We start from the raw sequence: 16,348 nt of genomic DNA on the forward strand, positions 1-16,348 counted from the left end.
ACACCGTCCCCACCGTCAAGCATGGGGGTGGAAACATTTTGCTTTGGGGGTGTTTTTCTGCTAAGGGCACAGGACAACTTATTCGCATTAACGGGAAAATGGACGGAGCCATGTATCGTGAAATCCTGAACGACAACCTCCTTCCCTCTGCCAGGAAACTGAAAATGGGTCGTGGATGGGTGTTCCAGCACGACAATGACCCAAAACATACAGCAAAGGCAACAAAGGAGTGGCTCAAGAAGAAGCACATTAAGGTCATGGAGTGGCCTAGTCAGTCTCCGGACCTTAATCCAATAGAAAACCTATGGAGGGGATCAAGCTCAGAGTTGCACAGAGACAGCCTCGAAACCTTAGGGATTTAGAGATGATCTGCAAAGAGGAGTGGACCAACATTCCTCCTAAAATGTGCGCAAACTTGGTCATCAATTACAAGAAACGTTTGACCTCTGTGCTTGCAAACAAGGGTTTTTCCACTAAGTATTAAGTCTTTTTTTGTTAGAGGGTCCAAAAACTTATTTCACTCAATGAAATGCAAATCAGTTGCTATCTTTTAAAGTTATTTTTTCGATTTTCCTTTTGATGTGCTATCTGCCACTGTTAAAATAAACCTACCATTGAAATGATACTGTTGTGAGACTTTTAATTTCTTTGTCATTGGACAAACTTACAAAATCAGTGAGGGGTCAAATAATTATTTCCTCCACTGTATGTCTTAAGTATTTTAAATAAATTGTTTTTTTGTTTTTTTTTTTATATATATATGTGCTTATGTTTTGTGTAGGAAAACAATATATCAGTCACCGCTCCGTTCGCCACTTCTGTTTCTTTAAAATATTTAATTAAAAAAAATACTTTGCAGGCATCAAAATTTCCAGTCCCTAATACAACGTCCTATTTACAAACATCCATTTACAAATGTACACACAGGCTATTAACAAAGCTCAGACTCCCTGGGATGAAAGATGTGCAACATAATTTGTAAGTAAATAAAGATCATTAACTGCCTGTGCTTGCCGGTTTCTCGTGATCATTCAGCTGCTGACAGTCAGGCGCCATCACGTGGAATTCAGCCCGGGAAGTTTTTTTCGGTCCCGTGTATAAACTGTCCATTTTCAAGTTGGAGGTATACGCAGTGAAGTTATTAACTCTGTAGAGTTCCGCCTGCGTCTTACAACACCCGAACCTGCTCATGAGCAAAAAGAAATCCCTCCGAAAGGCCTTTGTGAAGATTGCGTACAAAAAAGGATTGGCGCACGAGTTGACGGGGTAGAACAAGACCAACAGTATTTTTGAATTTGTCACAGTGATAAGAGGGACTTTAAATGCAGCAGAGATGGCAAAGAATGATATTGGTGCCATACACGTGAAGTCTGTGAAGATGAGCACTGCCATCTTTTTGGCTAATTTGGTATCTTTGTTTGTCGGCGCAAGCTCTGGGTTTTGCACTGCTATGTAAATTTTAATATAACAGGCACAGATAATGATAAAGGCAATGACGTTGAGTACTAGAATAAATATGATATAGGCTTGTGAGAGCGGGGTTTCTATGTCCATAGGCAAGCATATGCTGACCTTAATGTAATTGCTAACGCCAACAAGAGGCAGCATTGCTATTACGAGTGAAAATATCCAGCCCCCCAGCATGATGAGAATGGCATGCCTCAAACGGAGCTTTCGGTCTAGTTGCATTGCGTAGGTTATTGTATGCCATCTCTCTAGGGTGATCACAGTCAGCGTATAAACAGAGAGCTCGCTGGCGAACACAGTGAAAAAGCCAGCCGCGCTGCATCCACTCCCGGTCTGCCAATCAATGGCATGGTTATAATACTTGCTTTTTGTTTGAGAATCTACAGACGCGATGAGCAGCAGATAAATCCCCATGCAAAAGTCCGCAAAGGACAGGTTGCACATCAGAAACCGAGGTACCGTCAGCTTGCAGTGGCTTGTTAGCAAAATAAAGAGGACAACTGCATTGCCTGCAATGGCGAGTATGCTTATGAACCATATCAGCACTCGGAGGAAGTCGTATCCCATGATGTCTTCACAAGGGTTGAACGCGTCTGGTTCTGGGCTGCACTTCAGGATCTTGGGCTGGCACAGGTACTCGTAGTCTGCGATTAGATCGGCTTCGTCGTGATCAAAAAACATGGCTGTTAGATTCTTCTCCTTTTCAGTCCACAGTGGCAGATTGGAAGGAATTTCGTTTGAACTAATTGGGCAGATAAAAAAATGTAGTCAAAACTTATATTTGTAAAAGTGTTTTTTTTTTGTTTTTTTTTTACTGCATTTCATCTTATAAACCCAAACGGCTATAGGAACTTGTTGTCTCATGTCGTATACTGTTGTCCCTTAGAAGTACCATTCAGCCTTCTTTCTAGTGGCCAGAACTTTTTTTTAAATAAATTTACTAAAAAATGATTTCTTACATCTGGGTTATCAGATGTACTGATCTGAATACAAATCTTAGCATGTTAGTACACTTCTATGTTGGGGGATGCTTGTAGTTACAGTCCTGAAACATCTCCAGGTTTGAAAACAGTGAGACCCATTTATCAACACTGGGCAAATTTGCCCATGGCCAGTAACCTATAGCAACCAATCAGTGATTAGCTTTTCTCGACTAGATGCAGGTAGAACAATGAATGCAATTTTGATTGGTTGCCATAGGTTACTGCCTATGATACATGACCCCACTGCAAACCTGTAAAATAAATGTATGAACTGCATCTCAAACATTCCCTTTTTGTCTGAAGGTAAACATTCCCTGCCAAACATTTTTGGAATTCATCTTTATTATTTAAAATGTGTCGTTTTTAAGCTACGGACCAGGACCAGCGCTGCTAAAACACTCTCTCCTCTGCTCTCTACTCTCTCTTTGGAAGGGATTGCCGACACCAACTTGCATTCACCCTAAAAAGGAAATTGACACTCACATGGTTACTGCCCATGCCTTCCCTCTCCTGCTTCATTTACATTTCATTGATCCAATTGGCTGAATCTTGCCACCCAATGGTATGAAAGCTATGCAAATGAAGCAGGAAAGGGAAGGCATGGGCAGAACCAGTTGAGTGTGAACATTTTTTATTTGATTGCCTGCCGAGTCCTGGTCTTGGAAATCTCTTAAAGAGAGTGCAGAGAGATCATTGAGAGATTTAGTCTGGTCTTTAGCTTCAAAAGTAAACATTTTAAATAATTAAAGATGATTTACAAAAATGTGTTTTCTGAGAGGGATTATACAAATTCAGACTTGCCTGAAGGTGAATATGCCCTTGAAGGCCAAGTGCCACACCTCTTCCATTTTATTGGCAATTTTATATTATAACAGGTCCAACCAGTAACCGGCAATATGATATAAAAAGAAATTGCCAAGTGTTTGCCATGTTGTTTCTTAGCTGTTAAATCATTTAAGAAATAGTATTACAGGTATGGGACCTGTTATCAAGAATGCTTGGGACCTGGGGTATTTTAGATAAGAGGTCTTTCTGTAATTTGGATCTCCATGCCTTCTCTACTAAAAAAATATTTAACCATTAAATAAGCCCAATAGGATTGTTCTGCGCCCAATAAGGGGTAATTATATCTTAGTTGGGATCAGGTACAGGTACTGTTTTATTATTACAGAGAAAAGGGAATCATTTAACCATTAAATAAACCCAATAGGGCTGTTCTGCGCCCAATAAGGGGTAATTATATCTTAGTTGGGATCAAGTACAGGTACTGTTTTATTATTACAGAGAAAAGGGAATCATTTAACCATTAAATAAACCCAATAGGATTGTTCTGCCCCCAATAAGGATTAATTATACCTTAGTTGGGATCAAGTACAGGTACTGTTTTATTATTACAGAGAAAAGGGAATCATTTAACCATTAAAGGAACAGTAACACCAAAAAATGAAAGTGTATAAAAGTAACTAAAATATAATGTGCTGCTGTCCTGCACTGGTAAAAGTTGTGTGTTTACTTCAGAAAGTCTACTATAATTTATATAAATAAGCTGCTATGTAGCCATGGAGGCAACCATTCAAAGGAGAAAAGGCACAGGCACATAGCAGATAACAGATAAAACACTATTGTATTCTACAGAACTTATCTGTTATCTGCTATGTAACCTGTGCCTTTTCTCCTTTTTACCAGCTTGAATGGCTGCCCCCGTGGCTACACAGCAGCTTATTATATAAATTATAGTAGTGTTACTGTAGCAAACACACCAGTTTTACCAGTGCAGGGCAACAGTGCATTATATTTTTATTACTTTAAAGCTCTTTCATTTTTTGGTGTTACTGTTCCTTTAAATAAACCCAATAGGATTGTTCTGCCCCCAATAAGGGGTAATTATATCTTAGTTGGGATCAAGTACAGGTACTGTTTTACTATTACAGAGAAAAAGAATCATTTTTAAAACTATCAAATTATTATAATGGAGTCTATGGAAGATGGCCTTCCCATAATTCAGAGCTTTCTTGATAACGGGTTTACAGACATGTACATGTAATATATTTTTTTTACAGTGGTGTCATATGGAAATGGTTTTTAGTATTTTTAGGGATTTCAGTGTTACTTTGCTTTTTAAATGTATAACTATTATTCAATTTTATATTCATTTGTTTCAAGGGTTTACATAAAATGGTAAAATAAATATTTTCAAATGTTTATATACATGACCTACTTTTTTGGTATATAATGTAAGGGTCACAACTTACTTTGTGCCATTGAACTGTTTGTGTAACGTAGAATCGCATTGTTTTGTTAGGTTTTCAAGTAACGCATTTTGCCTAAGAGAAAGAAAAAAGGTACAAGGAATTAGTTATCTCTTTTCGTATAATATGCTCATTGTGCTTCATAGTTCTGGGTAATACATGCAACTTTTGGAATTTCCCAACTTTGGGATTTGGGATTTTTCTTAATTACCTAAAGCTTTTATGAGTAAAGAAGGTTGCATATACATGTAGAAAGAACATGTAATAAGAATATACATACTAAGTAAAGGGTCTGACATGACCATATCCCCCCCCCCCCCCCCCCCCCCCCCCCCGCACACACACACAATGGGTCCATTGGGACTGCTGAAGTTAATTCACTGCAAAGACTTTTTTTTTAAGGGTAAAAGGCATGAAAATGTCCGTGCATTAGACCATGGTTATTCGCCTAAGGGACTTTCTACAAGTAAGGGAACATTTGAAATGGTAAATTTTGCCAAATTGTTATACTGAACTTTTAGAATGATCTAAAAACTGATATCCTCAGACAATTGGCCTCCTTTTTCTATGTTTTTTTTTTTTTTTTTTTAATAATTGGCCTTTAGTGCTGCCCCTCTATAAGCCGCGATGCAGCGATTCCTGGCAACCAAAAAGGACGTTTCATTCCAAATTTGTATTGTAGTTGTAGCTTTGTATAACTTTTGTGCCCTTGTGGTTCCTAAGACAAACTGAGTCTGAGGATGTTAAACCTTGTAAAGGGGTGTTGTCATCTCCCATTACACATTGTCATTACCCTATGGCCCAGCTGTGGCAGTGATACCAATGATGCTGTCCTGAATTACATTTAATTCACTTGAAAGCACTGCATGTCAGCCAAACGCTGCTATTAGGCATTTCGCAAACTGCATAATCCCTCTTCTGTAGGGGCCCGTATGGTCCCAAAACTCATGTTCCCTAGCTTTGGTGGCGCAGTGAGTAGCAACTCTGCCATGCAGCCCTGGGGTCCTGAGTTTGATTCTAGCCAGGGCATTATCTGCAAGGAGTTTTTATGTTCTCCGCTAGTAATGTGCGGGTCGGACGGGTTCAGGCCATCATGCAGATAAGTTCCTCGGGTTGCGGGCGGGTTCTGGCCGAGCTTTTCCTGCCCTCGACCTAACTGCACCCCACTTCCACCTACAGGAGCGGCTATTTATATACACTCGCCTTCCTTGCCCTGCCCCCTACATGACATCAGATGAGTGGGCCAGGCGCGGGTATATAAATAGCCACAGAGTAGCAGCCCAGGTCGAGTGCATGTTGGAATAGGACGGGTTTAATTTTTTTCGACCCGTAAATCACTATTCTCCATGCATTTGCGTGGGTTTCCTGTGGGTCCTCTGGTTTCCTCTCACACTCCAAAAGTATATAGGCAGGTTAATAGGCTTCTGGTAAAACTGACACTAGCGTGTGTGACTGTGATAGTGACCTTGGACTGTAGACTCCGCTGGGGCAGGGACCTATGGGAATTATATGAAACCTCTGTAAGCTGATGCAGAATGTGTTGGCGCTATATTAATACAAGGAAATAAATATTTTTTAAACCTTTCATAGAGGCATACACACAGCATGTAGTTTACAGTAAAAAAAAAAACCACACATACTATATTGTATTTTCATGAATATATTGCGGAAAGTATTTACACAAAATAATTACCGTTACATGTATTTGTTGTCAAAACAACAGCTGTATGGGGGCTTATTAACTAACAATGGGTAAAGTGATTTATTAAGGAAACGAATGTTTCTGCCAGTAGTCTAGCTTTTGTCATAGTGAATAGTGCAAACAGCAGCAGCTGTTTGGGAACATAGGAGGTTTTAATAAATATATATCATAAATTTGTTCAGAATGATATTTTTAAAAAATGTTTTTTAGTGGATGACCAAAATACACAACACAATGACAAAAACTGTAAAATACACAAGATCTACTATTAAATGAAGAATTGGATAATAAATAATAACTTAACTGTTACAGAAATAACTGTAAGCTCTACAGGCCTGGGACCTCCATCCTCTTGTGTCTTTGACTCTTTATTGCAACTGTATCTTGTATTTATTTGTATTTATTGTTATACTTTGTATTTATCTATTATCTTAATAACCCCCTGTTTGTATTAATGTATTCTACTGTACAGCGCTGCGTACATAAGTAGCACTTTATAAATAAAGATATACATACATACATACATATAACTTGTTTTGCGTCAGGTAAAATTAATTTATTAACTTTTTCCTGGGAGGTCCCAGATGAATAGATTATTTGTTATGTTGCAATGAGATTACTTGGCATGTGTATCAAAAATAATATAGTGTACCACATAGCACTGAATAGAAAATACCCCAGCTCTTTAATCACATGCTTTTAAGGCATATTATGAAAGGTTGAAAATAGTTAATCTGATAAATATGCCCCAAAAAGTCCTAACCAGGTAAATTGAGACCTCCCTTTTGCAATCTGTTGCAAGCTTTAATTTACCCTTTGAATATGCCAGTGTGCTTAGTAGGGTCTAGGCAGTGGCTTAACCAATGAGCTTTTTATTTATTTAAAGAGAATTCCATATTAAGGGGGTGATCAAACACAAATTGCATATAAAAACTGGTGGTAAAGAGGACCCTCCTCAATAGAGCTTACAACCTAAAAAAGAAAGGGGTATGAGAGACACAGTGCTAGAATGTACAAAGGAATATTTACATACAGTGAAACTTAGGAGATGCTGAACGGTGTTGTTTTTTTGCACGTTGAACTGTTTTGATTAGCCCATTTCCAGAACCCCACTGTACCCCTTTGTCTGTGAGACAATACTCTTGTTTTTATGTGGGGTGTATCTGTTAAATACACAGGACTCTCACTATTCATAATTATTTAAAAAATGCAATACATTTTTCAGTATTTCATTCAGTTGCACAATAAGCCTTTTTTCATAGCTAGATCATAAATATACTGGATTTAGATCTTTTCTTTTTAAGTTTTTCTTCTACTGCAGCACCCTTTCTGACCTTCTGGCATTTTTTTCCTGCGATGATAGATGGCAGCTAGAGTTTTCAGTGAATATATTAACATAGGAAAAGATTTCATCAGAAACATATATTTACCATACAAACAAAGGTATTGTAGAGAATACTTGGGTACAAAAATAAAATCATAAGTCCATTTGGGTTCCCCGGTGCACTTTTTAAACTATGCAGCTTGCATATTTGCAACCATGCATTATTAAAATAAACTATAAAATGTATCAATTATTTGTGATTGCTTCAAGCACATTATAGCATTTCCCCATAGGACGTTTCTGAATAGAATAGGAAAGATCTAAATTCAGTTAAACATTACATATGTTTCTTAACGTTCGCTTATTCTATACATTCCAGCTAAGATGAATATTTTCATACAAATGTAATAATATGGTGCCAACCAACAGTATATTCATTTCATCTTTCTCCTTAAAATATTTTGCCTGTTCCCTTCATTCTCTAGTAACTGCCTGTCAGGGCAATGTGGCCTTTTGTTTGGAAACTGGCACTTAAGAGGAAGGTTTACATTGGAGAACAGGCAAAGTCCAATAATTTTGTATCCAAAAGGTTGAAGAGTCATCAGCAGGGTGGAGAGTCAGGAACTGACAAATCAGCAATTGCAAACCATTATAATGCACCCAAAAACTTAGAGAACCAACAATTGGAGGTTAGCTCTGTTTTATTTGCAGCAAGTTGTGGCGCATTGGCATCCTGCACTGGCAGTGTTGTTTGCTACACAACGGCAGTGTTGTGGCTATGGGTGCTGCCATCTTAAATAAAGAAAGAGAATGCTGACTGGCGCTCCTGTCCTTACCAATGTAATTTTGGGTCTCAAAAGTTGCCCATAGGGTGATGCTACCTTCCCTCAGCCCCTGTAGCTTATTGGCCGAAGTATGGGGCCCTGCTGTGAAGATATTTGTATTATATTATTGCTTAGCTGTAATTGTGGAAAGCATTTTAAAATTGTATTTTTCAATTGTCCCCCACGTCTGCTTTCAATAGCTACGACCCTGCGCTACAGGGGATCCCATGAGTGTACGGAAGCCAGTGAGGCCCTAATTAATATCCCCTAAGTAATACACCTGTTTTTAGTAAAACAGGTCAAAATTTAGGACATATTTATAATCCCAGTAACATCTTGTTACTCCTCTGTCTCAGTGGTTTGCCAAACAGGTGCCTGCAAATGTAGTAAAGGTTTGCTGTGTTTTGACATGTTTTATGTTTGGCAGATGCGTGGGTTACAATTCTCTTTGTAGCCTTAAGGTGATCACATTTAACTGCAGTACAATGTACACAGTTGATATATGACTATATACTGTATATAGATTATATAGATTAAAGAAGTAAAGCGAGTACAAATGAAGCATCTGCTGAATGTTCAGCGGCCAGAATGCAACTATACTTTGTTCATTTAATACTTTATATTGGCAATATCATTTAACATCTCTCAAAAAATTCATACATTCCCAACCTCAGAATAATGGGACATAAGAGTCTTGTGGTCTTAGGTAAGTAGGTTGGGCACAAATGTTCTTGCATTTTACCACCTTACTATGGTAAGTCAATTAGGTGTAGAATACTAAAAAGTTACTATTAATCAAGGGTCACCATTGTCTCAACTCATGGGTAGATATGCATTTAAGTGCTGTTGGGAAGCACAAGTTCTACATGGAAAATGTTTAAAGCTAAAAGGACAAAACAAACCGTGACCTGATGTTGTGGTTTCCACTAGTTGAAACAAATTAATGGTAAACACATGACAACTCTTGAACATGCCTTAGCCATCACACACAATAGATATTTTTTTAGCTGATTGGAATGTAGAATCCCTGGCATGAAGTTTTTAGTATCTCTACACCCCCTTTCTGGTAAACTGGTACATCTTTCTCTCTCACTGTGGAATTAAAACATTCCAACCATTAAAATAGTTTTGGATTTAGTAATAGATTTTTTACATTTACTCCCATCACCTAAAATGTATTTATTTTACTTTTTAACAAAATGAGTGTGATAAAATGTTTGAAAGATAATTAAATATACTAGGCATCTTGGCTCAGGTTCACATGAAACTGTGACTCACCCAATCCTTATATTTCTGTATTTTGTTTATTCAGAAAATCATATGCAGTTTCTTTTGTTCTTTCATTTAAAGCCAGTGTAGCATAGAGATGCAATGCAGTCCCTTAGAAAGATGCAGTCCCTTAGAAATGTTCAAGGAATGGATCAGAAGAGTCACTGAGGGAATGTATACATGAACCCTTGTTGAGCTCAAAAGCCATTGAAAGCAGAAGTAAAGGTTTAGTTTATTTAAAGGTTCGTTTTAAATAAGACAAAAAAATGACAAATGTGACAAAAACAAATGTGACGTTTTTGAGAAGCAAATTTTAGAGCAGTGATCCCCAACCAGTGGCTCGGGGGCAACATGTTGCTCACCAACCCCTTGGATGTTGCTGTCAGTGCCCCCAAACCAGGGAGTTATTTTTGAATTCCTGACTTGGGGGCAAGTTTTGGTTGAATAAAAACAAGATTTCCTACCAAATAAAGCCCCTGTAAGCTGATAGTGTGCATAGAGGCTGCCTAATAGCCAATCACAGCCCTTATTTGGCTTCTCCATGAATTTTTATGGTGCTTGTGTTGCTCTCCATGTCTTTTTACATTTGACTGTGGCTCATGAGAAAGAAAGTTTGGGGACCCCTGTTTAGAGCATATTTATAAAAGTGTGGAAAATATTTTACACTAAAAATTAGAAAAATTGGTACGTATACAAAAACACATTTGATAAAGTCTGACACTAGGAACGTCTGGTCAACTACAATTTTCCCACAAAGGAAGCCATAATACAAAGAAAGAAGTGGGACTTAACAAAGAATAAGAATCTTTTGCTTAAACTTAAATATGTTAATTGCAATGCAGTGTTTAATATTGTATCATACTTGTTACTATAATGAGCAGTGCCTATCCCTCATATCTTGAATTTCAAACTTTGAGCTGTGGTTAGAACTAGGGTAAGATGGCATAGGCTTAGTTGGAGCGCTACAGAGTTCAAAAGTGAGCTACTTGCGGGTAGAGAGTAAGCAAGCTTTAGTCTGGGTGGTGTGGGTGGGATTGACTAGTTAGGGGGGTGGGATTGACTAGTTAGGGAGGTGAGTGGGATTGACTAGTTAGGGAGGTGGGCGGGGATGAATGATGGTGGTGAGTGTGTGAGACCAAATCGTATTGAATTAGGTGCCAATACAACTTGGTCCTGTTCTGCATTCGGGACAAAGGATTAAGTGAGCTAGATGTTCCGCTATTTTTTTTTTTTTTTACTAGTTATCAACCAGCTTATTATCTAGTGTTTGAAGCAAACTTAGTTATATCTCTTTCAGGCAGAACTTGTCTCCACTACATGTACTCAGCGTGCCATCAGCATTCTATTATAAAATATAATCAAAACATATAATTCCATCTGGTTCTGCAACTTGTTTTGCCCTTCTCTATCACTTCTAGGTTATTTGCTGCTTTGTTGAATATTCTGACATTCGTAAAAAGAACAGATGTTCTTTTCAGCAAATTTTATTACTTAGAATTAAGGTCAGAGCAATTTTTCTCTAATGACACTCTGGTGCTAGGATTTAAATCATGGACAAAATGTGGCATCATAAAAGCAGAGAAACAAGGCAATGTTCTGTATACTTGTGCACAGCTGCTGGTCATTTGATAAAACTTTCTATTCCATAGTGATGGTAGTGGTTACCTAGATATCATTTTCACAGAAACTCATTAATGCTAGATATAGTTTTCTAAGAAATCAGGAATAATTTCTGCATAACCAAATTGTTTTCATAAAGGATGTGCAGGACTTACAATCATGTCCCGTTTCATTTTTATAAAGCATCATAATCATGAAATGGGAAGCTATATTTCAGGTATCATTCATTCATGGATATATAGTTGAAAAATGAATGACAGTTAATAGTACTAAAGCCAATTTGGTCAAAGATCGCTGGTAGAAAATTGGGGTCTGGGTGCACATTCCCCAGACTTACTGAAATGGCAGAAGAATCAGAGATACTTAAACTATGATATAAAAATAGTTTCCCACACTGAAGGAGTTGGCTAAAGGTGGGCCATACACCTTAAGATCTACTTGTTTGGTGAGGTCATCAAACAAGTGGATATTTTACCAATATAACTTCTTCTTGCTAAATGGATATCGGCTAATCCAATTGTTTTTATGCTTTCTCACTACAGAAAAAAAATGACCAGTTTGATTGCAGGCAGTCTTCATATCATGGCAACTGAACTTCTAAAATGAGTTTTGAGAAGTAAAGCCTTCAATAAATGAAATGTTTTTTGATTAATATAAGGGCTGAGTACTGTGCTGTGACATTCTCCATTTGAATCGCCCCTTCAAGCTGAACTTAAGGGCAGTGTCATATGGTGCCTTGTTACCTGCAGGAGGGGCATTCTCCCATGGGCGAAAGCACTATGGCTGTCTTTGCCCTAAGGGGTTTTCCAGCATTGCCTCCTCTTATTCTAGCAGGGTGATGCCCATACTCAGTGCTCCATGACAATCAAGGATATTCCTGGACTTGAAGATGGAAAGTTGTGCCTTTCTAACAGTAAGAAGTTTATAAATCCATATTTATTTCTAGCGTGTTTTCAGGTCCCAACAACTGGGAACATAAAGAGCATTCGGTATTTTAGTTTTGTGCGAGTTTTTGTTGAGTTTTGTGTCAATCTCTTTTGTTTAAACTGATGATGAGGCATCAAAAATGAACTACAGGTATGGGATCTATTATCCAGAATGCTTGGGACCTGGGGTTTTCCATATACAGGATCTTTCTGTAATTGTAATCTCAATATCATAAGCCTCCTAAAAATAATTTAAACTAAATAGACCCAGTAAGAATGTTTTGCCTTCTATAAGGGTTAATTATATGTTAGTTGGGATCAAATACAGGTACTGTTTTATTATTACAGAGAAAAGGGAATCATTTAACCATTAAATAAACCCAATAGGGCTGTTCTGCCCCCAATAAGGGGTAATTATATCTTAGTTGGGATCAAGTACAGGTACTGTTTTATTATTACAGAGAAAAGGGAATCATTTAACCATTAAATAAACCCAATAGGATTGTTCTGCCCCCAATAAGGGGTAATTATATCTTAGTTGGGATCAAGTACAGGTACTGTTTTATTATTACAGAGAAAAGGGAATCATTTAACCATTAAATAAACCCAATAGGGCTGTTCTGCCCCCAATAAGGGGTAATTATATCTTAGTTGGGATCAAGTACAGGTACTGTTTTATTATTACAGAGAAAAGGGAATCATTTAACCATTAAATAAACCCAATAGGGCTGTTCTGCCCCCAATAAGGGGTAATTATATCTTAGTTGGGATCAAGTACAGGTACTGTTTTATTATTACAGAGAAAAAAAGAAACCATTTTTAAAAATGTGAATTATTTGCTTATAATGGAGTCTATGGGAGATGGCCTTCCTATAATTCTAAGCTTTCTGAATAATGGATTTCCAGAGAACAGATCCCATACTTGTAGTAAGCATGCTCTGGAAATTCCTTTTACATACTGCAGCTAGGATGCTGATTTTTCGCTTGAATAGTCCGGAGATTCTGTTTTAGCTGTATCCAGCAGTTTGTGACGTGCATGTCATAGCTGTAAAGAACTTACATAACATGCTTATTAAATTGTATTCCTAGCAAATATCTGCAACCCTTACCTTGGGGACAAGTTTTTATTCAGCTCAATCCAAAATTATTATTTATACATTGTCATTTTAAATATCAAGGATTTCATCTTTTCAGACAAATATCAACTTACATGGTTTGTTCTTTTGGCCCACTACCAGCAAGAACAACATTTGTCAGTCAAATTGCAGCACCCTAGATAACATCAGACTTTTTTTGCTCTCCATTCTTCACACTTCAGTATATGAGTTAATAACTTCTGATGCCCTTTCCTATAATGAGGGACTTATATTTTTCCCCCTCTCACATAGACTAAGAAGTAGATATGGAATCTTGAGGTGAAGGAAGTGTATTTGACTAAATGCCAGCTCTAAAGTTTTGCCTACTTTAGCATCACTAGGTACGTAACTGCAGGGCAGTAAAGACTTATTCTAAATTACCAAGTAAAGGAATAACTGCCTGATAAAAGGGACCCGATTGAAATAAAATGAAAAGGTACCTCATCAGATCCCAATATCTGCATTCTGGCAAATTTTTGATGCTGCAACTGATGGCATAAATCACAGCCTTGAAAACTTTAAGAATCTGTTGAATATGTGAAACTGAGGTCCTGGGTCAAGTGAGGAAGAAGCCAATTGGACATGACACCGTCTCAGTTTTCCTGGGAATGTTGTCAGTGGAAGTAATTAGCCTCTAGGCATGTACTATGACGCAAATGTGGAGGAGAACTTGGATCCATCCAAGCTCTTACACACCCATGCACAAATTACACATTTTAATTGACAAACTTGTAACAAAAAACAAAGAGGTCTCTGAAGAAAAGGCATAAAAAGGAAAGGAAAGACATGTTGAAGTACTGGATGTCTTTCAGTAAAATAAAATGAATTTATAACTACTTACACTGAAAAGACTTATACACTGAAAGGGAATGAAATTGAGGTTGTTGAAACAAATCACCATGTTCTGTGGATAAATTGGCATGCAAACTTTATGCCTTAATGGCAATGCACAAAATCTACAGCATTGATTGGGAAACTTGTTCTTACCATGTACTGTAGGTTATAAGTGTTGGGTGAATTCTTTCTTGCTTTATTTAGCATTTTCTAAAGTATGCTTTACAGCAGGGATCCTCAACCTTTTATACCCGAGAGCCACATTCAAATGGAAAAAGGTTCCTGGGGGTGAAAATACGAGCTATAATTGGCTATTTGGTAGCCCCTCTGTGGACTGGCAACCCACACAGAGGGGCTACCACATTGGCTTTACACTGGTTTTTATGCAACCAAAACTTGCCTCCTAACCAGAAATTCAAAAATAAGCCCCTGCTTTGAGGCCACTGAGAGCAACATCCAATGGGTTGGGGAACAACATATTGCTCACAAACCACTGGTTGGGGATCACTGCTTTACATGCTGTAATATCCTGGTCTTTAAAAAGGGCAAAGGCATGTCCAACCAATTTGTGGGCATCCATACAGAGTTATGGAGTCTCCCATGACAAGTTCTCTGATTGCAGAAGTTCTCCCTGAGAAAATGGCAGTAGGAGTTTTATTAGTAAATCTTTAGAAATATTATTTTATGGAAATATAACAATTAGCAAGGTGGCATTTTTTTACTTAATGTTCTGAAACAAAGATACAAAGATAACACCATGATTGTTTAAGACAGACACTGTGGTGCTTGAATTTTTTTGCACAAAAAATTTTACAAATTAAAATTATATTTTCAAAAACTTGAATGTTTAGTATTTGTTAAGCACAGAAGGGTAAAAAAAACTTGAATGTAAAACTTCGGCATCTAATAGCTTGCGAGTTCATGTAGTAGTCAGTGGGAGTTGTCCTAGGAGTTGTCCTGTCCTCGAGTTTTTTTTACATTTGGATTTTTTTAATAAATAAGCAAACATTCAAGTTTATTTGATGTATAAAAAAAACTATGAAACCTCACAAATTTGAGCTAATTTATCAGAATTCAAATTTGCGAGGTTTCAGAGTTTTTTATTTAAAAATCTTGAATGTTTGCGTATTTATTAAAAAATCAAAATATAAAAAACTCAAATAACTTGATTTGTGAGAAGATTAAAAGAAAACTCAAATAAGTAGTTTAAATTTTACCCAGGACAACTCCCATTGAATTCTATATGACCCTGCAAGCTTTTTCATTGGAGGTTTTTTAAAATGTTTGAGCTTATTAAATACTTGTTTTGAAGTTATAATTTCAGTTTGTGAGTTTTGCCACAAAATAATTCATTATCCAGAAAGTTCTGAATTACGGAAAGGCCATCTCCCATAGACTCCATTATAAGCAAATAATTTTAATTGATTTCCTTTTTCTCTGTAATAATAAAACAGTACCTTGTACTTGATCCCAACTAAGATATAATTACCCCTTATTGGGGGCAGAACAGCCCTATTGGGTTTATTTCATGTTTAAATTATTCCCTTTTCTCTGTAATAATAAAACAGGACCTGTACTTGATCCCAACTAAGATATAATTACCCCTTATTGGGGGCAGAACAAGCCCTATTGGGTTTATTTAATGGTTAAATGATTCCCTTTTCTCTGTAATAATAAAACAGTACCTGTACTTGATCCCAACTAAGATATAATTACCCCTTATTGGGGGCAGAACAGCCCTATTGGGTTTATTTAATGGTTAAATGATTCCCTTTTCTCTGTAATAATAAAACAGTACCTGTACTTGATCCCAACTAAGATATAATTACCCCTTATTGGGGGCAGAACAGCCCTATTGGGTTTATTTAATGGTTAAATGATTCCCTTTTCTCTGTAATAATAAAACAGTACCTGTACTTGATCCCAACTAAGATATAATTACCCCTTATTGGGGGCAGAACAGTCCTATTGGGTTTATTTAATGGTTAAATGATTCTCTTTTCTCTGTAATAAT

The 16,348-nt window shown here is 37.2% G+C and overlaps 2 protein-coding genes across 2 annotated transcripts in view; one reads left to right on the plus strand and one right to left on the minus strand.

Moving 5' to 3' along the window:
* Nucleotides 1-12,095, plus strand: part of gtf2a1l (general transcription factor IIA 1-like) — a 30,952-nt gene extending 18,857 nt beyond the window's left edge. The window contains exon 10 of the mRNA XM_031901767.1: nt 11,981-12,095. Within this exon, the coding sequence (XP_031757627.1) occupies nt 11,981 (1 nt within the window). The 3' untranslated portion in view covers nt 11,982-12,095. The remainder of the gene's footprint in view (nt 1-11,980) is intronic.
* Nucleotides 805-16,348, minus strand: part of lhcgr (luteinizing hormone/choriogonadotropin receptor) — a 74,091-nt gene continuing 58,547 nt past the window's right edge. Inside the window, exons 10-11 of the mRNA XM_031902037.1 lie at nt 4,703-4,774; nt 805-2,209 (exon numbers count right to left, since the gene is read on the minus strand). Coding sequence (XP_031757897.1) covers nt 997-2,209; nt 4,703-4,774 — 1,285 coding nt within the window. The 3' untranslated portion in view covers nt 805-996. The remainder of the gene's footprint in view (nt 2,210-4,702; nt 4,775-16,348) is intronic.

This window comes from Xenopus tropicalis, chromosome 5, assembly GCF_000004195.4.
Source record: "Xenopus tropicalis strain Nigerian chromosome 5, UCB_Xtro_10.0, whole genome shotgun sequence".
In the NCBI taxonomy this organism is placed as follows: Eukaryota; Metazoa; Chordata; class Amphibia; order Anura; family Pipidae; genus Xenopus; species Xenopus tropicalis.